This window comes from Lissotriton helveticus, chromosome 1_1 (assembly GCF_964261635.1).
Source record: "Lissotriton helveticus chromosome 1_1, aLisHel1.1, whole genome shotgun sequence".
NCBI classification, from domain to species: Eukaryota; Metazoa; Chordata; class Amphibia; order Caudata; family Salamandridae; genus Lissotriton; species Lissotriton helveticus.
In genome coordinates this window covers 589,167,812-589,194,487 of record NC_136057.1, presented here as the reverse complement: position 1 = coordinate 589,194,487, position 26,676 = coordinate 589,167,812, and the positions used below count along the sequence as shown (strand labels likewise).

General features: G+C 46.2%; 1 protein-coding gene across 3 annotated transcripts in view; it reads left to right on the top strand.

Moving 5' to 3' along the window:
- The window catches only part of SOX5 (SRY-box transcription factor 5), a 454,156-nt gene that overhangs the window by 202,093 nt on the left and 225,387 nt on the right, over window positions 1–26,676 (top strand). The window contains exon 1 of one of the 3 annotated variants that reach the window (XM_078674096.1): window positions 19,956–20,073. The exons of 1 other annotated variant lie outside the window; for it this stretch is intronic. In XM_078674096.1, coding sequence (XP_078530222.1) covers window positions 20,055–20,073 — 19 coding nt within the window. In that variant the 5' untranslated portion in view covers window positions 19,956–20,054. Of the gene's footprint in view, window positions 1–19,955; window positions 20,074–20,133; window positions 20,209–26,676 lie in introns of those variants that run through there. One more of the 3 variants, XM_078674097.1, reaches the window with a different exon arrangement.

Genomic DNA, 26,676 nt, shown 5'->3' with positions numbered 1-26,676 from the left:
CTTGGCGTTGGCTCCAACTGGAAGACATTTTGCTAAACTAATGCGGCTCTAGATAGAAAATGGAAGACAATTAGCAGCAAGCCTGAAAATGGATGAGCTAACCGCCTTTGCGCTCTAAGCACACGCTAGCCCTCGCGGATGGTAGTAGGAAGCAGCATCACAGTGCAACCTCTCTTTCAGACAATATCCTGCTGCCAGGCAGCAATTGTTGCAACCGCTCCTGCGGACTTGATTGATTTAAGATGGCGCTCTGCCCTCTCCAATACTGTATTTTTATTTTTTTTACAAACAGTTGCAAAGTGCTCCGCTGCTATCAATGAGCGTGGATCTTATTTTGAGCTCGATGCCATTGATATCAAGTAGTTGCTTGCTGCAAAGACTAACAAAGTGTAGTCGCGGGTGGCTGTTTGTTTAAAGGAAATGTGTGGTAGGGTTGCTGTTGGCGCGCAGATTCTTTTTTTCCCCCCATTCTCCTACTCCATAAATGCAGTCCAAGGGGGCGTGCGCATGCAGTGGCGGGAGAAAGACTCTGAATGACAGCATTTAGGCACTGAGCGTGACATTGTATTAACCCCCCTAATGGTGGCACGTAATAAAGTGACATGAAGATAAAGCACAAGGGGAGATATGACACTATATCTGGAAGGGGATAAAACAGCTAGATTGAATACTGGGCTATTATAGCAGTTTGCAAACCTTGGATAAACTCAGTCAGCGGTTGTATAATTGGTTATTCAATCCCGACCCTTGTTCACAGCTCAAAGCCAGGAACACCAAGACCTGTTGCCAATTTGAGTGAATGTAGTGACTGTACTCGCAGGGGCCTAGCAGTGGAGCCAGGCCTTTTCCTGTGGGCCGCTTTCCACCATGTCTGGGGCTGGCGCAGTGACAGTAGCCCTTTGTTGTGAGAGGCTGGCTGGTACTCCCTCCTTTGCAAAATGTCTAACAGCTACACAAATATGGGACGCGAGGAAAAGGGGCTCAGTGTGGCTACTCTTAGGAGAGCTGTTCTCTCTGAGACAAAGAAGCTAGAACAGTGAGGGGAAGCCATGGAGCGGGTGGAAGCGGTGCAGTTTGGTGATAAGGCTCCATAGCTTCCTAAGGCATGCGCTAAGTTTTCGCGGATCCTGTTGTAAGGAAATGGCCTGCATGAAAGGGTTATTTCATTCAATGTTCTCCATCTCTATCTGGAAAGAAGTGACCTGCTCCTAAAGACGTTGAGTACCTTGGGTATGCCCGCATGTCTTTTCTAATGCACAAGATTTGCTACTTGTAGACCTGCAAATTGACTGAATGTGACAGCCTCACCTTTTGTGGCTCTCGGGTGAGGCGACCGGCACTATTTATGGGCTGTTGTTCTGACTACAGCCAGCTGTTTCTGCTCTAAGTGAAATAAATCAGAAGGCTTTTGGTGTTTGTTACTGCACGTAATGAGCTACCAGTGGCACAACACTGCCCTACTCATGAATAAAATCCATTTTTTTGTAAGCTTGTACTGGTCAGTCGTCCAATTTCTTTCACTCAAAGGACTTTGATCCAGTTCGAAATCTGTTTGATTTTCCCTGTCCATCCCGTCTCGGTTTACCTTGAGAACAACGTTTGGAGCATTATTGAAGCACATTGTGCAATATTTTGGTTTTTATGAAATTCCACAAACATATTATTGCCAAAAGGGAATTTTCAGATGCGCGATGAGCAGCAATGCGCTCCCCTTAATTTGAAAGGAGTATAGGTAGTGTTGCGGAGCCTGGCACTCTGTACACGGTTGCAAACAACACTGTGCGACTGGTTTTACTGCAGCTGTTTTACGACGCAAGCCCCTCTTAAGGATTGAGGGAGTTTCAGCAGGGTTACTTATGGATCCACTCACACTGGTGACAGTTCAAAAGCCATCCTCTGGAAATATCTTCCCCAAATCCAAGGCATTTGTGTACCCACAAGACTCGTTGGCCGTCTGCATGATGACTCCAATCCACAGCTGTGTGCAAACTTCTCCAAAAATATAACACTAGTCGATCTTGACTTCCCAGCAATCCCACTCGAAGCTGCTTTGAACTTTGTGTTAAGAGAAAAGAAAGCAGAAAGAGACACGTTTTTGACTCCTGAAAGTTATTCATACCCAAGATATAGAGAAGTGTGCAGCGGCTTTTGTTCAGATGTATTTTGCTTTCTTTGAACAGTGAAGCGTTAGTTCTATTGATCTGTTATGAGATTTACAGACTTAAAGTAACTGGTGGTCGAATATTGTCAGTGTTTGCTCTTTAGCTTTGAAGCGCTGGCGGATATTCTAAGAGACCTGTTTAGTTTACTGTATTGACAGTTTTTAGACTGCAACTTAACATAAGGTCTCACAATTTGACAGAGATAACGCTATTTAACTTTCATTCTATATTTTAAAAACCTACAAACCGCTTATGACATACAATGCTTTTTTTGTACATCAGTTATGTATTTGATACTCACCAGGCACCTATATTAAATAAATCCAGTGGCAGCCATCATGGTTCGCGGGTGGCAGGACGTGTGCAGTGCTCTTGGGTTTGTTAGGGGGGCATGGTGAAAAAAAAAAGAGAAAAAGAAACACCTTACTGCACCAGTCCCGCATATCTGCTCCTGCTCTCCGAGGCACAGGAAGCACAGAAAAGACTCCCCTGAGCAATCCCAATGCTGCCGTGCAATGTTGTGATTGGTTTTAAGCATCCTGGTTCGACCCTCAACCAGGGAATGGGGGCCTGCACTTGTTCTCATAGCAGGTTCCAATGCAGCCTGCATGGAGAACGGAGAAAGTGTGCATGACTGGTTGGGGCCGAGAGAGCCAACCACACAGTCTTTGCACACTTTGGAGTGGGCAAACCACTCTTCCTTGCTCCTAGAGAAGAGCAGCCCCACCCACACAACCTCCCGCAAAGCAACAGGAAACATTAAATTATAATAACTCAAAGTTATTATCATTTTATGTTTTGTTTGCAGTGCACTGCTTGAAAGCAGTGGGGCGACACTCCTCCGCCATAGCGGAGGATCCGCCCCTGAATTAATCCTAAATCCCCTTGTATTCATATTAACAAAAGGTCCAGCAACTTTATGGTCACCTGTTACTTTTAAATGCGGTTCCTTCATGCCCGCAACATTTTTTTTGTAGATCAGGGACCCTATTATACGTAAAGTGCACTTTTACTGTTTGCATCACGGCACACCTTTAAATAGGTGCGCCATGCACAAACAGGGAAAGTGCACTCTATTACAGTGAATGTGCTGCCCGCATGGCAGATGCAAACTCATGATTCCCTGGGGGCAGCACATTCAAGTGAAATAAGGAACGGCTGGCGGAAACCCACCGGCACCTTAAAGAGGGATTAGAGATACCTTTGCAGGCAGGTGCAGTGAGTGACTGCATCTGCCTGCATGAGGATGTTAGGGGGGATCCACAGGTCACCCTTTTACCCCTCCAGAGGGCTGTCATCGGGCATGCACTAACAGTGCACCTCCTGACAGCTTCTTTGTCTTTGCACTCATGTCCGTAATACGGCACGGGCGCAGAGTTAAAGAGATTTCCCCTGTTAAATGAGGCCACACACCCTATGCAAATAAGGGAATGGCCTCTAGAGATAGCGCTGGCGCTACATGTGCACCAGCCCTATCAGTATCACAGAAGAGGCCGCACAAGCGTCTGCCGTCCCTTCTCTAATACCAAAGTGCCCCAGGGTGCACAAAGCAAGCGCAAATGCCCGCTGCGCCCAGGGCACTTTCTGTAATGTCGTCCCAGGTATCTTGCCACATACCTACAGCTCCGAAACACTAACTTTGCTCATTCCCTAAAACTGTTCCCTTTATATCCTAATCAGCTTAATTTCTATTCTTCGCAAAGGATGCATGGTTTTGTTTGGAATGAATGTTCCACCGTACAGAAAAGGGAAGAGGACATTGACTGCACCAGGAAGATGTCCTTCAGAGATGCCCGCATTGGATCCCCTTGAGGTAAAGAATTATAGGCTGATCTCTTGCCTCGCCCTACCAGCTAAGATCCTAGAAAAGTTTGTGAACCAAGAGATTTTGACATTTCTTGAACCACCAACCTTCTTGATCCATTGCAACACTGGTTTAGATCTAATCACTGTACAGCGTTCGTCTTAGTGGCTCCCACAGAAGAAATTATAGCTATTGTAGACAAGGGTGGTAAGGTGACCTTGATTCGGCTTAAACTTTTGGCCACATTCAATTCGGTTGACCACAATCTTTTAGTCGACTGTCTTGAAAATATGCATCAAGGGTCTGGCATTAAAACTGATCAGCTCCTTTTTGTCCAACAAAGAGCAAGTGATCACTCTTGAGGACTTTACATCAGACCCTTTTACACTTCCTTGGAGGGTCCCTCAGGGAACCTCGGTGTGTTCAACCGGTTTTCATGAGTATGTTACCCCACTGATTAAACTCGTCCGATCATGTGGCTTTTCAGTATTCTCTTATGCTGACAACACTCGGATAGAAGAATCAGTCACTTCTAAAGCAGAAAAAGTAGCCGAACCATTCAGTATCTGCATATCATAACATATGTAATATCATTGACTGGATGTAGAAGAATTGTTTGAAACTGAATTCTGAAAATACTGAAGTATTACTTCAACAACACCTCTTTCTGGAATACCACCTGGTGGCCCCCCAATCTGGTGTCGCTCCCATCTCCCGTCCAAAAATCAAGGAAGTTAAGGGTTATTTTTAACAACCAAGTTAGCATTCACTGACCACATTAAGCAGATGACTTCTTCTTGTTTACTTACTTTGAAAATCCTAAAAGAAATTCTCCCCTCTCTTACTATGGAGTTGAGGAAGACAGTTATAATTGCTTTGTTCTCTTTAAAACTAGACTGCTGCAATGCCTTATATGTAGCTTCACAAATTAGCCTACAAAATAAACTGCAGACCCTTCAAAATGCAGCAGCCCGTGTATTGATAGATATCCAGAAATTGGCCCCGATTTCTCAAACCATTAATAATCTGCATTGGTTACCAATCAGGGAGCAAATCAAGTTTAAAGCCTCACAAGGACCTGCAAAAGGAGGGTCCTCTCTTCTTTCAGAACATCTTCAAATGGTATATACCTACACGTACCATGCGGTCTAGCGTGGCAAGACAGGTAATAATCCCCAGAATAAAGGAGGCATATTGGGGAGGGAGAAGTTTCGCCTATTCCACATGCAGATGGTGGAATGCGATGCTTGACCACCCCAGAGCACAGTCAAACCTCCTAAAATTCAGAAAACAACTGAAAACCTGCCCCCCTCCCACTGCTTAATCACTTCTTCTGCGACCTTCTTCCTTAAGGTTAATACTTCACACTAGCGCCAAGACTCCGATTGGCATTCACACGCTTTACAAAATATTAAAATAACATGATATTCATTCAGTGCTCTCCCATATATAGTTGTTTCATGCATTTGCCACATAAACAAACTTGTTTCTAGCTTAAACAGTCCAAAAGTTTCTAAAAACGTAGCAACATATTTTTATGCCGCTGTTGAAGGCCCTTTGAAAAAGCTAACTGGTCACCTTTCTGTTGCTTATTCCTAAATGTGAGTGTTGAACTGCTACTAAAGAGGTGCAACCTTTGTCCACACCATGTTAACAAGTGTAAAAATGACAAAATAATAAAATAATCCAATTACAAAGTGTGCCACATTACACCGCATAATTTGCCTTTTCGTGCCACATAATTTTGTCAACCCTGTTGCATAATTTGGCCCTCCCATGCTGCATAATTCGTTTGGCCCTGTTTGTAAAACGGGGATCTCCTGCTTTAAATTCCCAATTGCATAGCTCCTATTGAAACAAAATTTAAATATACCTCGTGAACAAAACAAAGAAGCACAGAACAGGAAATATCAAGCAGGAGATAACAATAATAAAGCCAAGTAAATATTGAGGTCAGAGTGTGAAATGAACATATGACTATCTAGTACTAGTTATCTACTCCCTAGTTAATTCTTAACCCTGAACCTCGCTTCCACCAGCCGGATCCCTCAATTCCACCGAAACCTCTTACAACGCTTATGAGTAGTGTATGGTCACAGCTATTTAAACACACTTATGTGCCCCCTGTAACCAGGCAATACAGCATGGAGGAGTCACTTCACAAATGACTTGCACCCACTAAAGGGCGTTACAAAAATAAGAGCACTGACATAGTCATCAGTAGCATCAGCGGCCCGTGCAGTTAAAAGCAGTGGATGGGGTGGGGGATTTCGACAGACGACGTAGATGGAATATTTACTATTTATTTCATTTTCACTCATGGTCGTCTGTCGAATCCGCCCTCAACACGGGCCCACCGCTCTTACCTTCATGGGCCCTTGCTGATCAGTAGCCACCAATGGCATATTCGAAAAGAAGGGTAGCAAACCTTGCAAGCACATCTAATTATTCCATACTAAAAGTAATCCAATGCACACAATTCATTAAAAAACAGTTCTTCCAGAGGAGCTAATGGTGATGGTGCTTCCATTTGGCACTGGCTCTTCGATACACTGTAGCCCAGAGACCAGGGTAGAGTTGCCCTGGAGTAGTAGTGTCTGTGTGCCTATGACGCCGCTGGAGCTTTCCTCTCCAGAAAGGGGGGGGCTGGTGAGCTGAGAGGTCAACCAGGAGAGTGAAGCTACTCACTATAGTTGGATCATGCGGCCTTAAACTCAGCCCACTGTAAAGATGCGTGGATTTCTCACCATGAACATCCCATGGTGACTGGCATAATTGTAGCTGCCCGCTATTTATAAGCTGTGTCAATGCTTGACCTGAGACGCCTACTGCTGAGGCATAGTTTTGACACCTGACAGATGCTGTTTTGCCCCGTAGGGATGCTGACCATGATTTAATTTAACAAAAGAGTAAAGAGAGCTTTTTCGTCCCGCACGGATCACCAACAAAATCCAGTAAGGAAATTCCTAATGCCAGCTACCGGAAGAGCCCACCATAACTGCGTGAGAAGACCTTGCTGAAATCTATTGCGATGCTGCACAGTGGCCTAAAAGGGGAGATGGGCACCATAAAGGAACTACCAAAAAAAATGGAAACGAATTTGAGAGGCTGTTTGGAAGGTTCTAGAGCATGCGACACAAAGTAGAGGGAAATGAGAAAAAGATGCAGCTCATTGAAGGAAAGGTGTCGGGAATAGAGGTGAGGCTTAATGAGTTGAAGCTAGTTGAATGCAGAGGTGTGATGCCCTTGGTGACCCTAAAGGGAAGGACACAATTGATTGTCTGAATAGGACCCCGACGCATGGATCCTTAGAATAACTGTGGAGGTGGCCACAAAAGCTGTCACAAGCAGGATTTAAAAAGTTTTGGGGGAGCTGTTAGACATACAAGATGAGGCCCAAGATGTTGTGTAGAAAGATGTTTAGTTCTCAGGCAATTGGAGTTAGCCCAAGATGCATTCTGGGACCACAATAGTGGTTGAAATAACTGAATCACCTGACAGAATCCTAAGAGCTGCTGAACAAAAGAAAGTGGCGAACTGGGGATATTCGGTTGTTGCTGTTTCTGGCCTTGAGCCCACAAACACTGGCCAAGAAGAAAGAGTTAATGGTCATCCAGTAAGAAGTAACAAATGGAAGGCTTACAGTATCTTTGGATCACCCTATACTGTAGGTTCTATGCTGGGCTAATTTTTCTGTGCGCCTTCATTTCATTGTCAGCACAGTGCTGGACTCTGACAGTGTGCGCCCAGGAGGATTCGGTCCTGTTTGGTTCGAACCTTACACCTGCGCACCTAGGAGGGTTCAGTTCTGCTCTGTTCAGATTTTTACTTCCAGATCTTTCAGGACCTGGTCCAATGCAGTAGTGTTGTAGCCTGTATTTCCAAGGTTTTGGCTTAGCTCTCTTCCCATTTACGTCTTTGATTGATGGTCTCTTCCGCAATTCTTGGGCCTTGATTAATTGTTTCTACTTGTAATTAAAGTTATTTAGGCACTTCAGGTTCTCGGACTGCTCTTTTTTGTATTGTCTTGATGATGACCCATTCTGTTATGTCTGTGTTGAAATGTCGTCAACATACAAGGCAGTGCAGGATCTTAGCTATATGCACTCAATCTTTTACACATTGAATTTGCCAATTTTTGTCACCGCTATGCACTATTTGATCACATTACCAACTAGACTTTCTACCACTGGCACCAAGTAAGTGTTCACTTTTCACACTGAGCGTCTGTATGAAGTTTGCCTAAATGTTCTGAGTCTTCTCTTTAGTTACAATTCATACAAAGATGTTTCTACTTGATCTTTTTAAGTAGAAATCATTATTACTATTATGTTGATGGTATTAACTGTTTGATATTTTTATTGCGCATATCACATGATTAAACACATTTTCATGAACCAACACCTCTTCTTGAAGTTGTCAGAGACAGAATTTTTCTTGTTGGCTAATCGGTTGGTTGTTGACCCCGCAGAGTGAAGCTCTAAATGCTCTTTGCAATGCAAACCTTTGAGGGAATGCTCGGCAGGTGAGGTGGAGTTTCCTGAGTGAGTTTTTTGTTTTGACTGTTTTTCTTTATTTACTCTCCTTACATTTTCCAACTACACTTCTTGGGAGATCTGAAAACTTTTCAAGCTGGTTCGCCCTGTGAACGCCTATTTCGATGGTTGAGGTTCTATTTCGGCTCAATATTTATCTCAGCTAGGCTAGTTTGCTCATATTTTGAGATTTGTAAATGATACACTATTCATATAGCAAATAGTTGACTTTCCAATAAGATGTATATGGGAACAATTAGCTTTTATCTCGTGGGGGGGGGGGGGGGGGGGGCTCATTTTCATGATGAACACAACACCCAGGTGGTGAATAGTCGTTCGTATGGTGTTACACTTGTTCTCCCCTTACTCTCCCTCGCTCCGCAATAAAGGGCTTCTTTGCAAACATTTTCTTGGTGTGGCTCTCGCACTGCACCATTCAAACTCTGACAACAGTTATAGTACTTCCTATAGCATTTTAAAACACAAGACAACTCCTACATTGACTCCAAACGGTGGAAAAAACAGTCTGCAACCTCTTCATAGCTGTTTGCAAATATGGTGCTACTGCTAGAGAGCAAATCTAGCGTTTTGACTCGAAGGGTTCTCGGTTCTGCGAACCTAAGCATGGAAACGGTGAAGGAAGTGATCAGGTAGAAGTCTGGCAGATTTTCTTTTTACCAAATTACACCTCAAAGCACTTTGCTTTGCCAATGAATTTTATCTCTATAAATGCATTTTTCAAAACTCTTATTTGTCACTTCAATATATGCCAACAGAGGTATGCGCTACACATGATAAAATAGAAACTGTGGTGGCCAGGAAAAGACTAAGAGCCACATGTACGACCATTTCAATTTGACCACCATGCCTGTGACTGCTTTTTCAGTAAAGCAGCTTTTTTTCTTAAACGCAGCCTGTTTTCCTTAAAGGTAAATGGGATGCATTTAAAAAAGAAAAATTAAACCTTTCTGTTTCATTTTTTAAGGCTAGGCAGTGGTCCGCAGGACTACTGCCTGCACTTAACCTGCACTTAAAAAACTTTTTTGCTGTCAATCGCAAAGGGGAAGAGGTCCCCGGAGGACCCTATCCCGTTTGCGACTGGCCTACCACCTACTTGAAGTAGGCGGTACATTGCGATTGCTTTGCGACTGAATTCCAGCTGCAAAACAATCATACATCCCCCTACGACTCGCTATTAGGAAGGGACACCGTTGGCACACCCCTTCCAAGTAACGACTCTCAAACCCTATTTTGCGAGTCTGCAACAGGTTACCAACTCGCAAAAAAGGGTTGATACACGCTCCAGGCCGTTTTAGTGGTTGCAAATGGCCCTATTCGCTGTTTGCGATTGCTAAAAATGTCGTACATATGGCCCTACACTCCTCTTTAACCCCTTGCATGCTGGTGACGAACTCCAGCCATCACGCTCCGCGGTGCTTGTGTGCTGATGACGGCTGGGGTTCGTCACGGCCCCGCCCTGTTTGTTTGTTTACCGCACAGCGGCGGAAACGGGCCAGCAGCGAATGGGGTTAAAACTCAAGTCAACTCCAGGAAAAACGACCCCACCATCTTAATCCCCCAATCCTAGCAAGTTCAGAGCCGCGCTCCCTCCGTTCCACTGACTGTGGGGTAATGATTTGTCTCCACTCGGCTCTGCAGTTCCCTCCACTCACACCCTATAACTGTGGTGGAGAAAAAACTCCCCGGGATACCGCACCTCCACACAACAGAGCGGCTGTGTGTGTGGAGAATGCTGGCTGGTTTGGGCAGCTCCCGCAGAACAAGCCATCTTAACACTGGGTGGGGTGAGCCCTCCTTCCACAAATATTATTCATCTGACGACGCCAGCGGGTTGCTAGTGACTCGTGGGTGTCTTTGTGGCTGTGAATAAACGGAAATAACATGTACAAGAAACACAGCGAGACTTCGAAGTGTATGGCTGAGAGAGTGCCATGATGAAAACGAGGCTCAGCAGCCAATGGAAAAAGAAATGTAGAAACCAACCGGGGAAGGGAGTACGGAAATTAACTCTTAAAAAAGGGTTTCACTTTGATTTTATACCTCAAAGAAAGGAGGGCGCCTCGCTATTTATTCTTTGAGGCCCACATTAAATGCATAATTACGAATCTTCCCCTGTCCTAAAACCCCTAAAAACCTCAAAATGAACCCCGCCACCTCTGGCATGCAAAATGGGGACTAGTCCGCCGTGTTAATGGATGGATGTGTTTATAGCACAGATGGTAAGAAAGTTCTTTTATGTTTTACTATCTGCTTTAGAAACGTTGGTGTTATGCTTTTATTTTGTGTTTGATGGTGACAATTGGAGACACTTTCTTATGTGGTGGGCTGGGCAATGACGGGCATCAGTGACAAGCACATGTCTATTGATGATGGTAGGAAGTGGCGGCTCCTATGTTATGGCAGAGGAGCGTCGCCCTGCCTGCTGCGTGCTCAGCAGGTACACACATTAATAAAATGGTAATAAATACCATTTTATTATAATGTGTTGCAGGCTCGCGCTGCTACAGCGCGAGGACAGGGAACGGTGCTGGTTTGTGCAATTGTACTATTACTTCAGACCTGTGAGTACGCATGTGAAATTGGCTGACTGTCTAGAGCCGGCCAATCTGACATGCTCACTTCAGAGCTAACAATCCCAGGGCTGAGACACTGTGAGGAGATTGCAGCCACAGGTCCTCAGCCTCAAAATAAGGGCTGGGTAAGCCTGCGCCAACCAATCCTACAGCTTCGCTTCAGCTTCAGGATTAGTTGGATTGCGTTGCACCCGGGAGGAAGTCCTTCCTTCCTGCTGAAATCACCATTGAGGAGCGCGCCAGGATGAAGTGAGTCCGCAACCAGACCCTGTGTGCCAGCATGTGCAACATATATGGTGAGTTTTTTGGGCATTGCGCCTCACCATATTTTGATATTGCCAGCCGCCACCCATGTTAGGTATGAACATTGTAAGCTTGTAGTTGCTTGGATGTGAAAAACGTTCTCAACCACGTGCAAGATGGTTTAAATCAAAGTGTTATTCATAAAGCATGATGAGTGTGGTATGAATGCTTCCTATCCAGGGTGGTACCTGTGGGAACATCTATAAATGGAATGGGGCTTACAATGTAGTACTCCCCTAAAACTAACCATCAGCAGATTTATTGCTGCTCGGCTGCAAGCCGCAAGGCAAGTATAACAGTTGTCCTCTGTAATGGAAGCTCCGGCTGGATGAAGCAGCGGCTGAGCTGCACATTTAGGAAGGGTTTTGAAGCCGTATGTGGATTGACAGCTTGGACAGAAGATGTCATTGTTGAGCCAGTCATCAGTAGCGATGGCAGAGCAGGAAGGCACAGACCACTTGGCATGAAACATGGCTGCATTTAGGACATGGCTTAGTCCCTTGGCTGCAGGAAGAAGAGGTAACCAGGAGAGGGCACCATAAGTAAATTGAAAGAGGATCTAGCTGGAGCAAAACAAAAGTAAGATGATATGTGTTATAATTATAGTCTACAGGTTTTGTGGATGAAAACCCGCCTATGTATGTCTTACGTAGCTGTTAATGCTTGTCTTGATAATTTTACCCTATATAGGACATAGACATAGTTCTGAATGTTGACTACAGACCTTTTGACCAGAAACATTCAGGGTGCCCTATTTTTGTTCTATGTCTTCAGCACTTCGGCGTTCTTCAGTGCTACGGCTGTTGCAATTAATTCTCAGTCCAAGATTGAGAACTCCTCTGCAACCCATTTTTTCACACCTATTCTCAGATTACGTGTGCACAATGATTGGATGATTTGCATAAATTATGTAAATGTAGACTGCACACATGATTTGTACTTCTACTTTCTTTTGTGAACATAATTCCTATTTTTAAACGGTAAGTCTACCGTGCACCATGAAGCAGGTTCTTGCCTCAGCTCCGTAGAATTTGATCATGACCGATCTATCTCTCTGAGAACCAGTCATCAAGAGAACTTTCAGAAGTATTGCTCGGAGATACTGATACTTGGCACGCTTGGCAATCAAGGAAGATACATTCATTACTTTTAGTAACAGCCTCTGGCTTCACCCATCAGAGTTTCGAAACACGATTCTTAGGCCTGAAAGAAATTTCAGAATTGTTTGGGAACCAGCACTACTGGACTTTATCAAGTACTAAGATGCCATAGTGATGACAGAGTGTGCCCTTTATAAGTATCAAACAACAAAGATAACATGTTTAGCTGAATTTTATAAGATAGCACTTGCATTTCAAATCATGCATTAGACCAATAGCCAAACTTATATACAAATGCTTTAGAACACTATACTAGCAAAGACGATTTCAAAATACTCCTTAGATTTTAATTTGCAATTTCATAGTGTGAAGTGTAAAATGTATAGTGTGAACTATCTTTGTTGAAACGGTTTGTGACTGGGCGACTTTAAGTGACACTTGTTTATGGTGTTTTACCACAATTACTTTGATGAATCAGTCAATCAATATTCAGTTAAAGTGTTCCTTCCCACTAAAACTAAAAGAGAGCTGGTTTACCACTGCAAGAAGAAACCGGCTCTGGATCCCACAGACATGTCTATGTTCCAACCCGACTTGAAAATTCTGTCCCTTGCTGGGCTCCTGAAGAGGTCTGTAATGTTACAAATGCAGCCCTTCCTGCAATGTAACACCCTGTTAGAATAAACCACCACCAAACAGGTTGTAGATTCGAATGAGGCATGTTGAGGTTGCTTTATTGGAGGATTTGAGGTTTACACTAGATCAACATAACACCAGTTCATTGACTGTTGTCTGTGCTGAATGATCTTCTGGCCAGCCTAGGCTCTCTGGTACGGTCTGAAAGTGGTACTGAACTTTTCTTATAAAACAAAAACAGTTTAATATTAAATTAACCAATTTTTGATCAGACTTTGCACTGATAAGGTGTGGGTTCCATGAGATTCAGTCCTCTTGCGGCTGTTCTTCATTGCTTACCTTTACTCATGCATTCTACTGATTGGATCCTTTGGATTCTCAGTTTACAGCGATGCTATGTGTAGGAGGAACCTAAGCAATTGTATGATGATCATCAGCCACTGAATATGTCATAACAAGCTTAACCTAAACCCTACACAGCGAGAGCTTCTGGTAGAATGTCGATATTCCAATGTAGGGCCTTCCAACCTATGGACAACTAAAGAATACCGTTGTCCTACCTGTCTCCACACAAATACGACCTGATTGTTCTAGCTTAACTAAGTCTTTCCCCAGCAGCCTAGGCTCTGGTGGTGGTGAGAAAGGGGCATTTTCCCCTGGATTTCTTCATCACCAGGGCCGGACTGGGAACCACAACCGGCCCTGGCAAAGTGCTCGGCTGGCCCCCCCTCCCCACTGGGGGGGTTGGAGGTGCCGCCGAGCTCTTTGCCGGGGCTGGTTTTCGGCCGATTTTGCAGCTATGCTGCAAAAACAGCCCTTTAACAAAAACGGCCCCCAGGGGCCCAAAACCGGCCCCCACCCGTGCGGCGCAGCGGGGGATTGCCCGGTGCCCGCTATGGCCAGCCCCGGCCTGTTCATCACCTCTTTCCAGACCTGGCATTCCCAGAGAGAATCTTTCCAGTAATTGCCTTGGCTTTGTCTAGATTTGGTTATGCAAAAACTGTGTCTACCCGAGAGTACCTAAAAACTAACATAGGAGACTACAATTACTGCAGAATGTGGCAGTTAGCAAGCTGATCATGCTGAATAGAAGATGGCACTAGTACCCTTCATTGGCTGCATATGGCCAGCCCATTACATTTACATTTAACACTGTGTACTTGGTACAATAAGCATTCTGTGCTGTGGGTCTTACTTTGTTAAAAACAATCTACTCTGATAGCATATACATGGTCCCTTAGCTCTGCTACAGCCCACCTGCTTAAATGTCCTTGAACTGGAATAGCCCTTCCCGGCAAATAACTTTCCCTGTACTCCCCCTCCCCCTCTCTCTCCCCCCACCCGAAAGGAAATTCACTACATTATCATCTGAGAAATATTGTGATCGCTAAAACATTTATAGCCTAAAAACATATGTGTGCAATAGCATGCATATTTTATGAAGAGCTCGGACACCCTTCTCATCTTGATGATATTGTGTTACCCGAATAATATCACTTTTCATCTGTTGTGCGTATGTTTACATTATCCTCCACAACAACAGGTGTAGCAGCCCTTTACAAGAGATTTCAAGGTAGCATAACAAGTTAGTTGCCTAAACATTTTTTTTAAAGTCTGATGTCTTAAATCTTGAGGTGTCCCACAATGTGCTAAACAAATATGTAATCGAAAATGCTATTTTGTCTGGCAGTTTCTTTTTGGAAAGGGGTGTGTTCAGAAGCTGTGCACTGTAAACACAGACTAAAGCTGAAAGTGAGATGAAGGAAATATAGTTGGAATGTGCAAAATTAACGGGAATGCCTTTTGTTACAAGAAGTGTGTACATTTATGTGTCTGGCTCTGCAAACTGCAACATTGTGTATGTTTAACACATTTTACTCTGAGAGATGTGCCTGTGCTCCCAAACAGGACAAATAATTATTGGTACATAACATAGTGAATGGTAATTGCTGAATATATTCTTTCTAAGAAACCTCTGTATTAGCAATAACTGTGAGGTTAATTGTGTAAGAATAACAATGCATTCTAAAATTATAATATAGCGACATAATAATACCTGAGAAGGTGTTGCATCATTTGCCTGTATTGAACGACGTGCCTCATAATGTACCTTTTCTTGCCACATAATTCGTTCAACCCCATTGAATAATTGTCCCTCCGTTGCCACATAATTCTATATCACATAATCTTGCCTATAAACTGTAAATTACCTTTTTATTGCCATTGAATCTAATAAGTATATCTATTCCCAGGAAAGTGTTCTTGCGCTCCACCTTTAACTTCAGCATCAATCTTGAAGCTCTATCTTCCTCTAGTCGCCCCTATTAGTAAACCCACTCAATCACAAATACGGCCATAGGACTTTATCTCCTGCATCTCTTCCATGTTGTCCTTATTTCGGACCACCGTCGGCATAGTTCTTACTCGTACTCCATCCCTCCTCCTGCTCCCACCTCCTTTCCCTCACTGTCAGCTCATTTTTCATCTTTCTTCCCAAATCCCCAGCTGAGATTTTCCCCATAAACTTGTAAGACAATCCTTCCTGTGCCTCCTCTGCTCACTTCAGCCTGCATATCATCAGGGTACAGCCACTCTCCTCAGCACACTTTACTATCTGTTTAAAATGCTCAATCTATTTAGGTCTGGCATCAGCCAAGACCTTTTGATTTTCCTAAAATCATATGTGCAATATACTTACATGTAGCAACTTCCAGCCAGGTCGGGTCATCCATTAGTCTGTTATTGTGTCATTTACTGTTTTCTCCTGCCCACTGCAGCATAATTCATCTATAGAATAACTTTGCGTGAGTCCGGGCACTGTGCATTTCACAAGGAACCCAGCAATGCACAAAGTAGTTCCCTTCTGTGCCAGGCGTTAGTATGGCAATGTATGCTTTTAGAAACCATAACATTATTATTGCCTTTAGCCCATCTTTTTTACATTGACCAGGACCTGGCAGCTTCCCCAACAACAATATTTTGCAAAAACCATGACACAACACAATACAACACAAAAAGTGACACAGCCAAAGGGCTTTCTTCCAACGACAGACCTACTGGCTTTGCCAATACTTGTTTTTCATGCTATTATCTTCAGATCAACTGTGGTAATTACATTGCAAACGAATCTAATACCTAGCTCTTCGTCTACATTACAGCTATTATCACACTTTACAACACGCTCTCTTCTCAAAAACACTTAAATGTCTAGTGTGAAGCTGAAAACCATAGCCATAGCATATCGCCCTGACACATGCCCTACTTACATATAACTTCCAAAAAATGTCATTCAGCAACACTAAAACTTTCAGCAAGGCAACAGACTCCCACCCACCCTTCTGGTGCGAATAAAGTGGCTGCCTTGTGGCAAATCGCTTGTGCTTATAGTACACATTTACTAAATAAAAAAATCACTTCAATAAAAAGCACAGTGACTTCAGACTCCACTTAAAGAGGAATTCCAGAAGCTTGTGCAAAGGCACCCAAATGACGGAAGACAATGTGAATAGTAGAAATTAACTTTATAAATGCAAGCAACCTAAATTAGAATTCAATGTACTCATTTGACCAAACTTCGAGAAGATATGCAACCCTAGGCACCTTCATTTGACTACGGCTGCCTCTCAAACGCGTCTAACATCATTGATGTTTGTCTACCTATGTGTTTCCTCTTCCTTCTCAACATCTGAGCAGCATTTTACATGGTTGACCCTCTCCTACACCATGTTAGCCACACTTGCCATCCTGGGAGTGACTTGACACAGTACTCGAGCTCATGCTACATCTTACATTGCTCCTTTTCTCCTCACTAGTGCTGCTGTATTCCATGCCCACTCTCCTATCAAAGGGTTTCCTCAGCAGGCTCTGGTGTAAGCCTTCTCCTCGATTGAGCCTACCTTCACACGGTGATATCATCTGCTCCTTTGATTTCTCCTGCCACCTCTTTTCCGGTGACACCTTTTTTTTACCTGGCGGCTTTGCCTATGCTTGTTGCCGATGGTGTGTAGCATTGTGGGGAAAAAGGAGCAAGTCGGCATGTGTGATGACCTATGCACACACTAGTGTGCACTTAGGGAATGATGTGGTCAATTTTTTTTTCTTATATATATCTATCAAAGATGTCAGATGCCGTTTGGATCAGTAAATAAAATTACAATTTTTTTTTTAAAGTTGCTTGAAGGGACTTTTTACACTCCAGAGCAACCCGCCAGCATATGGCAACCTCTGGGCTCTCTAATGAGAATAAAATAAAAATATATAAATAGGTGAATAACCATTAGGGGGTTTGTGGAACAGCAGAGGGGCGAGTGGGGTGAGCAGGTGGGTGGAAAGCAACAGGGTGTGGGTGGGGCTTGGGGAGCAATGGAAGTGCTTGAAGATTGGCCCATGCGAAGCCAAAAAAAGAAAATATTAAATAATAATATTACTAAAAAATAAAAGCCAAGGAAGGTTATAAAAAGCAGTAGGCGGGCTTGGTGTAAGGGATAAGGGAGCAACACTGAGCGCTTGGGTGTTTGGAAGGAGGCAACACACAAGGGAGAGAGCAAACAAATGTGGGTACTGTAATGGAGAGCTGAAAGGAAAACAAAAAAATAGTTTCCTAATTGTGAGCAGTGAAAGAATACAAGTCATCCAATCAAAGAATTGTGAAGAGGTTATGCTACTAGAGAGGGGCAAACACAAGAAGAGGAAGGCAAGCAATCGAATAAGAGGCAAGCATGTGACAATCACAATACAGCCAAAAAGATGTTAGTGACGGGTAGGCTGTAAACCCAGTGTGAGTTTTTGGTATGGTCCTTAAGAGAGGACTTCCACAAGCAAACAGCTAAAAGCTGTCTGGTATCCATACTTAAAAATATCTTCTTGCCTGGTACCTGTGCCCACACGACTTTCAAGCCAATTAATTTCCCTTCTGGTGCGCTCTCATCCTAACTCTCTGCCAAACAAATCTGATAGTCAGATTGACTCCAGTAGAATGCTGTTGTCCTTTTTCCAATCGACTCCCACCACTTTCCAACTACTATAACTTTACAAGATCCACCCTTGCCTTCCCTTTCACACAGTCAAATCCCTGAGCAACTCCTTGATCATGAATAAGCTTGACCATTGAAATAGTCTTATGGCCAGCAGCCTGGAGTATGGCTTCCTTCCACTAGACAGTATCATCATCTTTAATGTCTGCACTCTTTTTAACCTACACATCCTACTTCCTCACAGGCATGGGTTAAGTTGCTTCTCGCCCAAAGACAGGGCACTCTACAACTTCATCATCCTTGTCTCCAAGACAATCCACGTCAACGCTCCCGATCTCTGCCATATCTCTTCTACTCTGTCCATGCATGAGCTTTGCAACGTCCATCATCTAGCACCCTTCATCTCGAAGCCTTACCTGTGCCCTGTAACACTGCAAGGTGCTGCCTGGCTACCTGTGCATTGGGCTGAATTTAGTTTCATTAGGCATAAGGGATGCATGCTGGACCATTAATCCATATTTTGGGGGTTAGTAAAGATAAGAGGGGTCCTTTAACTGTTCATAATTGTCTGTTTTCATTAGTTTACCATTCGATATTTAACTTGTGGTGGTGTGCTCATTGAATAATGGGACCCTGCAGACACACAGACAATGGACGCCTCACAGAACATAGAATGACGTTTAAAAAGTGGGTTCTGGCGCCCCCTTGTGTCTCGCAGTGGAGGCATAAACACACGAACTAGGTAATGTGTAGGGTGCACCTATTTCAACACATTCGCCAATGTCAGTGCTGCCTAATAATTAAGAATTCACTTGTACAAGTACACTAAGAATGCATTGTAAACCAGTTTTACTTGTTCACACTGCCCTGCGTTTCTTTGAAGTTTAATGAAAAAATGTAGAAACTTTGTACAATGGGACATGAACCTGTTTCCTTCTGGGTTACATCGATGTCTCTGCAGTGAGTTCACAGTGGAGTTTGATTGGCTACTGGTTGTAACACATGCATTTTGGATTTTATTAGCCTAATTTAGCTTTAAAAAATCTCCTCCGTCGGCCATACTGGTTCCCAGTGACACCCACCGTATGTCATCCTGTCAGACGTCCGTGTCGTATTCTGTATATCTTTGGAGAAACACGTGTGCTTTGTTTGTGTGCATAGCGCCAAACATGAGGTGATGCTGTTCTAAAGGTGTGCCAGCAATGAGATTCTTTTGGTGACCCTGTTTATGGGGGGCAGGGTGAAGATAACTCGGGCTTCGCTGGCTCCAGGGTGGACAGGTCAGCCATCAGGCCGCCGCTCTTCGTTAACTACCTGCGCCTGCGGTCAGCCGGGCTCATGTACACCCTGTAAAGTACCCCCGCCCCTGGTTCCTGCATGCACTCGCCGGGCCGGAAGCTCTTTGCGGGAGGATGGATGGCATGGAGGGGAGGCGAGTAGTGCTGTAGTGTGCTGCCGGTGGAGACAGCTCTTTTGTCCCGGGCGCACAATGAAGCAATCTGGTGATTCACTCGCGGCGCTCTCTGCTGTCTGTCATTCTCGGCCTGTCACTCTTCACCGGCCCTTTCTCCTTCCGCGGTGGGACTAATGGCTCCATCTTGAGCGCCCCCCACCCAGCACCCACCCACCCACACCCTCTGCTCTGACATCATACATGATCTAGACTCATGGCCCCGGCCATCAGCCGGCACTGGGCCCGCAGCCGCTCTGGCCGCTCGGTGTATTCAAAGTTACGGCGCTGATCGCTGCCTCGGGGAGCGGGCGGGCGGGGCGGGGGCAGGGCCGATAAATACACATACTAACAGAGTGACCCGGAGGAGCGAGCCGCGAGCATTTGTTGCTCCGCTCACTTGTCAGCAGCGCGGCCATTGTGCGGCCTGAGCGCACCTGTTGGGCTGCAGAGCTTCAGCTGTCGGCCGGGGGCCGCCCCCCGCACCGGGCCATGACATGTCCAAGAGGGAGCAAGGTAAGGCCCGCCCCCGCGGCCCGCCCAGCCGCAGCCTGAGCCCCGCAGGCATGGCCGAGGACGGAGGGAGCCGGCCGCGCTGCCTGCTGCCCCCGGAGCCCGGCTGGAGGAGCCCCGCTGCCGCCCGCCGCACAAGTAAAGCTTGCTCCTCCACTTGTGATACTTCCGTGCCATGGGGGTGCGGGCCACGGCGCGTCTTTGGGGTGTGGGGGTGCCTGGGGGCTGTGCCATGTGACGTGTCGTCAGCAGCGTGGAGCGGTGCCCGGGGGCAGCGTTGGCACCCCTGCCAGTGCTCAGCACGGAGCTGTGCATGCTTGTGTCTTTGCCTTCCTGGCGTCTGAGCCCTGTGCGTCAGGGAGCTGTGCCACGCGCAGCGCTGCCACCCCTATCACTAGTAGCCAAGAGCTGTAGTCGGATCAGATGTGTCTCGTGAGCAGGACTGACATCTCTGCCACCCTCAGGCATAGTGCTGGATGTGCACCAGTGGCATCGATGCCTTTAGCAGCATGGCGAAGTGCTTCGGCGTGCTTTGTGGCGCTATGCCTACACGGGCACATGCTGTCTTGTAGTGCACGCAGGCATGCCACGGAGTGTTAGCAGTTATTGTTTTGTGTTCATCGTGACGAGGTGGGTAAACTGTAGTGTTAAAAGCGATGGGTGGCTGTTCCGTCTCAAAAGATAGACCTCAAACTCTTGGCTTTGTTACATTTATTAGCAGCAATCTCTTTGATTTGTGATCGAGTGAGTAAATTATTTGTTGGTTTTGGGTACAGAGGACTAGTGTTTTAGTTATGTTCATTTTTTTATTCCCGTAACAGTGTGATCCTGTGCAAATTATTTGTATCCCGTGTGTATGTCTGCGAAACTGGGGTGCTTTGGGATCAGTATTTTGCTGAATTTAGATTTATAATCTAGCAAGTAGCCTATTCGAGCTCGTATCGATGTTGAAAAACAAACCTTGCTTTAACTTTTGGAGACTGACTGGGTGCCCAGGACTGCACGCGCACACTGGGTTGTGCTTTTGCCGAGTCCTGTTGCATGTGGTCTTTCAGAGACAGACTTTGTATATAAAGACTGATAATTACGTCTGCTCTTAGGGGTCCTTTTAAACAAAACGATCTGTGGCGATTAGGAACCTCCTTGGGGCAAACATATGGCTGCACTTCCTCCTGTTTGAAGTCATTTGACACTTTGGAAGGAGGCTGGTTGTCTTGAAATAAAACCCTCCCGTTAAAGGGAAGCATTTGAAGTCTCACGGGCTCGGGCAGCCACGGAGTGGGGCTTCTCCTTGTTTGTTGGCAGAATGTTTGTGCAGTTGCCTTTTATGCCTGCCTGTGCTCGCGGTTTCTCGGGTGTTTGTTCCTTTCTGCCTTCTTGGCAGACAGATCTGGGGAAGAGAGCTCAGAGGGTTAGTGCAACTGCTGCAGGTGCTTGCGGCAAACTGGAGTGGGTTTACTACCGAATCTTGTCTTTAATCCTACCGAAGTCTATAACATAAGTGTTATTTAATTACGGCAACCTAAAAACTGTTGTGTACTGCGGTTTGAAGCCAAATCAAGCGCTAAACCGAAATGTGCTATTGTATAGTCTATTTCCACCCGAGTAGCAATGGGGTTTGCGCGGAACGTGGTCTGTCCCTGGGCACTGCCCATTAGGTTGGAGTTGGGAAAGGCAGCCCCTTTGCAGGACATGGCAGACTTGGTCTTAATTTGGATTTCTTGGAGAGAGAGAGAATAGAAGATTAGCAACCCTGTAGTGAGAAGCTGGCGTGCCTCCTCCAAAAATGGCTGGTGCTCATTACAGAGCAGCCCACCTGTGGGCACTGTCCCAAATATGTGTGGGGTGACGAGAAGTTGGAGGGCAAGAATCGCACGGGGGCAGTCACAGTGTCTCCGGCACATAATGTTGCACTCTTTATTTGCCAGGGAGGACACTGTGTGCAAGCCCCGCTCCCAGCGCAGGTGCCAACGTGATGTTTGCCGTGCACTGCCCGCCGCACATGTACATCTCTCTGATATGATAATACGGTCCTGGTGACGTTCCCGGAGCTCTTGTGTTTTACAGCCCGCGGCTGCTTATGCGCTCGATGTTCGCAGTGCAGAAGTTAGGGCGCTGGCCTTTCTTTTATCCTAATGCCCATGGGCATTAACGTTTGTTGTACACTCCACTCCCACTAGTGAACCCGGACAGCGCACACACATGTTTTGCAGTGTAAACATTAACCAAAATACTCTAAATTCTATTGAAATTGGGTAGGTCTTTCAAAACATCGAGGTGTCGCCCCAGGGACATTAATTACTTCCGGTTCATGTGTTAATGCCTCCTCTATTGTTCTGTGAGACCTTTACTGGAAGACATCAGTGGGGTGTTTATTAGTCTGTAAAAGGGTACAAAACGCATCTACACACACACACACACACACACACGTTTTAAATAACAAACTCGGCCTCATTAAACACGGGTGGAAGCTGTTAAATTAACATTTGTCTACGTGCATTTGCTGTTGAAGCCCAACTTTCACACTCATTCTATTGGTTTGCCAGTGCAATATGTTTGTTGAACTTATGAGGTGATTTCTTCTGTAGTAGTTATTTAATTCATCTCATTAATGTTGTTTTGTACCCCTAGATAAGTGTTACTTGGAAATGTGTTTCTGCTGATTAGGAGTAGGATTGTAAAAAAAAGTTTGTCATCAGTGTAAGATTGTGGTTTGCAGGTTAAAGCTTTGTCAGCCACAAGCTGCTTAGGAGTAGAATGCAGAAGGAATTGGAAGGCAGACATATGGGAAGTTCAGCCTCTTCCGTTTAAAACGTATTTTTCGGGCTACGTTTTAGAGAAGAAAATGTTATTAAGATTAATTTGTAAAGCCTCAAAGTAGTTACATCCCACAGAGAAGTAACTTCTTATACGCAGAATTGTAAATTGTGTTTCTGTTGCCGGTTTGTTGTTTATGAAAATGTCTCCTGAAAACAAATAGCAAAAAAATCAAGGGAGTATTTTTGGGAAATTACATTTTTAAGTAAAAAAATGCTTTATAAAAACCTGAACATGTTTTGTTTGCTGCAATAGAAGACCTGGCCTGGCCAGAAGTGAGTTTTGATGCATTTTGGATACTAGGCGCCACATGCTGTGTTGAAACACCTCTATCGCGCCGGTAAAACTTATACAGAAAGAGCGGTCGTGCTTTTTCACATGAAGAGTGAATATTGATGGACGTGTGAAGCTAGGTGGCCCGGCCGTGGGTGCGGGTGCGGGTGCGCGTCACGGCCCCTGGAATCCCAGCACTGCACCTTTAAGTGCGTGCAGCCGGACAGACCAGCTCTGTTCCTTGGCGCACATATTTTGTCTAGCTGCAGGGGAAGCTTTGTCCCGGCCGCTCTGACAATAGACTTGAAAGTAAAGCGCGGTGCCCGGGGGCGGGGGCCCGCGCCCATTGTGGCGCACAATGAGCTCGGCTGCCGCATTCCTGGCCCGCTCAGGGCCGGTGGCTCCCCTGGCTGACAGAGCACCCGCAGCCCAGCCGCAGACGAGCGCCCTGTTTGCAAATGTGCGTTGCATCCGGTGTTTGTCACCGGGAGGCAACAGAATATGGAAACGCACCCATTTGGAATATGTTAGCAGGGTGCGCATAAGGCAGGCTGGGTAAAAGCGCGCGGACTGGCACAGCACAGCGCCTTGTGTAATTTGGCTTCTGTGCTGGAAAGGCTCGCGCGAGGTGTTCACACTGAGTCAGTCATGCCACCGAGTGCTGTCGTGCTTCCCTGAGGTGACTTGTGGGGAGCCCACTGCTGCTTCCAGGGCCCGCAGGGCCTCCCTCAGACAGAGGGGGTTCTTTTCAGGTCAGGGACACCTCAGACGGGGAGGGGAAGAGCGAAGGCCTGTGTGCGGTTTAGTGGCGGAGTTTCGCTGTGGGTCCATGAACTTCAAGGCTCTCCTCGCAGCAGGCCCACTTCGGTCGATAACCTCTCAATCTTCCTTTGCATTTTCCCTTTTCAAACAAACTTGGGAGCAATTCGAAAGAATGTAAGATATCCGTACTAGAGGCTATACAAATATCTGGGAATGCGTCTCCTTGGTTTTACTTTGGCCTCATGGTGGACCAAAGCCTAGCAAACTGTTGTATGCAGCTCGCTGCTGCAACAGGGGGCTGGGATGTTGTCTTTTAAGGCCCAGGGCCCGATTCAGCTTGGTGCAGCAACCCATTGCAGACGTGTGTTCCGTTCACCTTGTCATTTTGTTTTGAAGACCCTTGAGTCTTTCCCCATCCCTACGCTGAATCCTGCCCGGGATACATTGCACGAGGGGCTGATACCCCTCCCCCACCCGCTTGCACGACGCGCCGCGCTCACACTGGGCACCGCAGATTGCTGACAGGCTTCACGTCTGAGCCGCAGAAAGTCTGCAGAGTGAAGAGGGAGACAATGAGGCCTGCGCGCTTTTTTCTTCTGTGCTGAAAATTAACCAGGTTCTAATAATTGTGGGTCCTCCGGGCCAGACAGTTCCTTTGAGGAGTTAACAGGCAGCGCATTTATCCCCCCGGCAGGGGGTAAACACATGTCCAAACACATCCAAATAGGCATAAACACCAGAGTGCCCGGATAGCGGGGCCTTTTTTCTTGGATGCGGATAATAAGTGCGGCCATTGTTGAGGGCCCGGCTCACACTGGGACACTTATCTGCTGCATTTCATTTCCTTGCTGAATGCGGCGGTAACCGTGGAACTGAAAGCTGTGGTAATGGTCTGCCTATCAAAGTGCTGACGTGAGGGTACAATTACATTGTTGAATCCGGCCCATTGTTCTAGGGTTTTAGAGCATTTGTATGCAGCCCTGCGCCTGCCACCCTGCCAAAGAGGGCAGTGCACAAGCTGGGCACACATGCCTTTAACACCATGACTCCTAATCTCCACCACACGTTCACTTCTCCTGGCAGACAAACACACCACGCATGGTGAACGGCTGGAGATGTGACACACAAACACACACTCCGTCACAGAGGGACTGACGTGCACCCGGACTCGCAAAGATACTCACCGAAACACTGCAACGCTGTCACACACTCACTAACGTTTACACACCTGCGACCACAGCACGCATTTCCCAAAACACAGACCCACGCTCAGATTTCCAGCAACCTCACACCCTCTGCCACATATAATGTTCTCCCGATTCCTCGGACACACTCAAACACATGCACTGTCTGCCACACACCCCATCATAGTCGCATTGGCACTCTTGCACACACCTCTCACACCTACATATCTCCCAAGCTGGTGTCCAGACTCCCTCGTGACACAGAGGCGCGGCACTCACACACACTCACAGGCTGCAGGTCCGAGTCGGCGAATCAGAGCAGCCAGCCGCCCTGTTGTTGGTGTAAGGAGGGTCCTATGTCCGTCCTCTCTCACCAGTGTTTTATACAGGAAACCCGTTATCTGCGTAGCAATGGGCAAGCGTAGAAGGATTCACTCCAGAGCATCAGGCATTCATTAGAAGCATGAATGAATCGAAGCAGACAGTTCTCGTCTCCTTTAGCAAAGTCACCTGTAGACCTCCATTTTAGGGACTGATTGTGACAGCCGCCTGACAGGACGCCGGTTCCCCCCTCCCCAGGTACCCCACGGTCCTTCCCACAGGAGTCGCAGGATAAAGCCCCACGGTCGCCCACAGTGGGATCCCAGCAGCCCCCTCCCCGGGGGAGAGAGCGTGGGGGAACGTACTCCCGCACACTCCCTCAGTGTGCCGCAACTGAGGCCGCTGCGAGAAGCGCCCACAGGTGTTCGATATTAGAGTTTTTAACCCACCACTGATACACACGACTGCAGGCGTTTTATCGTGTCACAATCTCCCCTCCAAGAGAACCCACATAAACGACCCAGCAGAACGCCTGCGGCCAGTGTTAGGTGGGCCGAGGGCTGGTTAAAGGGGGTGGAGCCAGAGGATGCAGGAGTGAGACCGGTCCAGGCTTACCGGGATACACCGAGGCCTGGGCCTAGGGCACTTCCACCCGGCCCCGAAGTCCTCATTCATTACTGGAAGTGCCATTCCCAGGCTGTAACCTGGGCATTGATTCAGGTGGGGAGGGTGAGCCCGGTCGTCCCATGTGGGGACACACTCTTACTCACGCACAGACACATACTTGCACCCGGATGAATGTACTCACACACATTGCATACACTGTTTCACACATACACACACGCACTGACATATATATACACAATCACAGACGCAGGTTCTTTTCCAGGCTCACATACTCTTTCTCTCCGTCACACTAGCATGCACGCACATTTGAGAGTGTGAACCCCTTCCCCACGTTAGCAGACACATCCACACCGCTAATTCCCACTGATGGAGTGGGAAGTGGTTGTTTCAGTGTTCTTTATCTTCGTTATTTGTCAAACAAGTACTCCTTTCCATTGCCATTCTACGCCGGAAATCGCCAGATGTTTACTCCATCCCCTTCCGGAGTGGGAAGGGGGAAGAATACCCACCAGATTTAGTGGGGGTCGGAGGGAAAGAACATCTTCACTGTAATTTTGTTTCCGGTTGAGAAAAAAAGTAGAGTTACTGTCTGTGTGGAGTTATCATGCTTAGAAAACTGCAC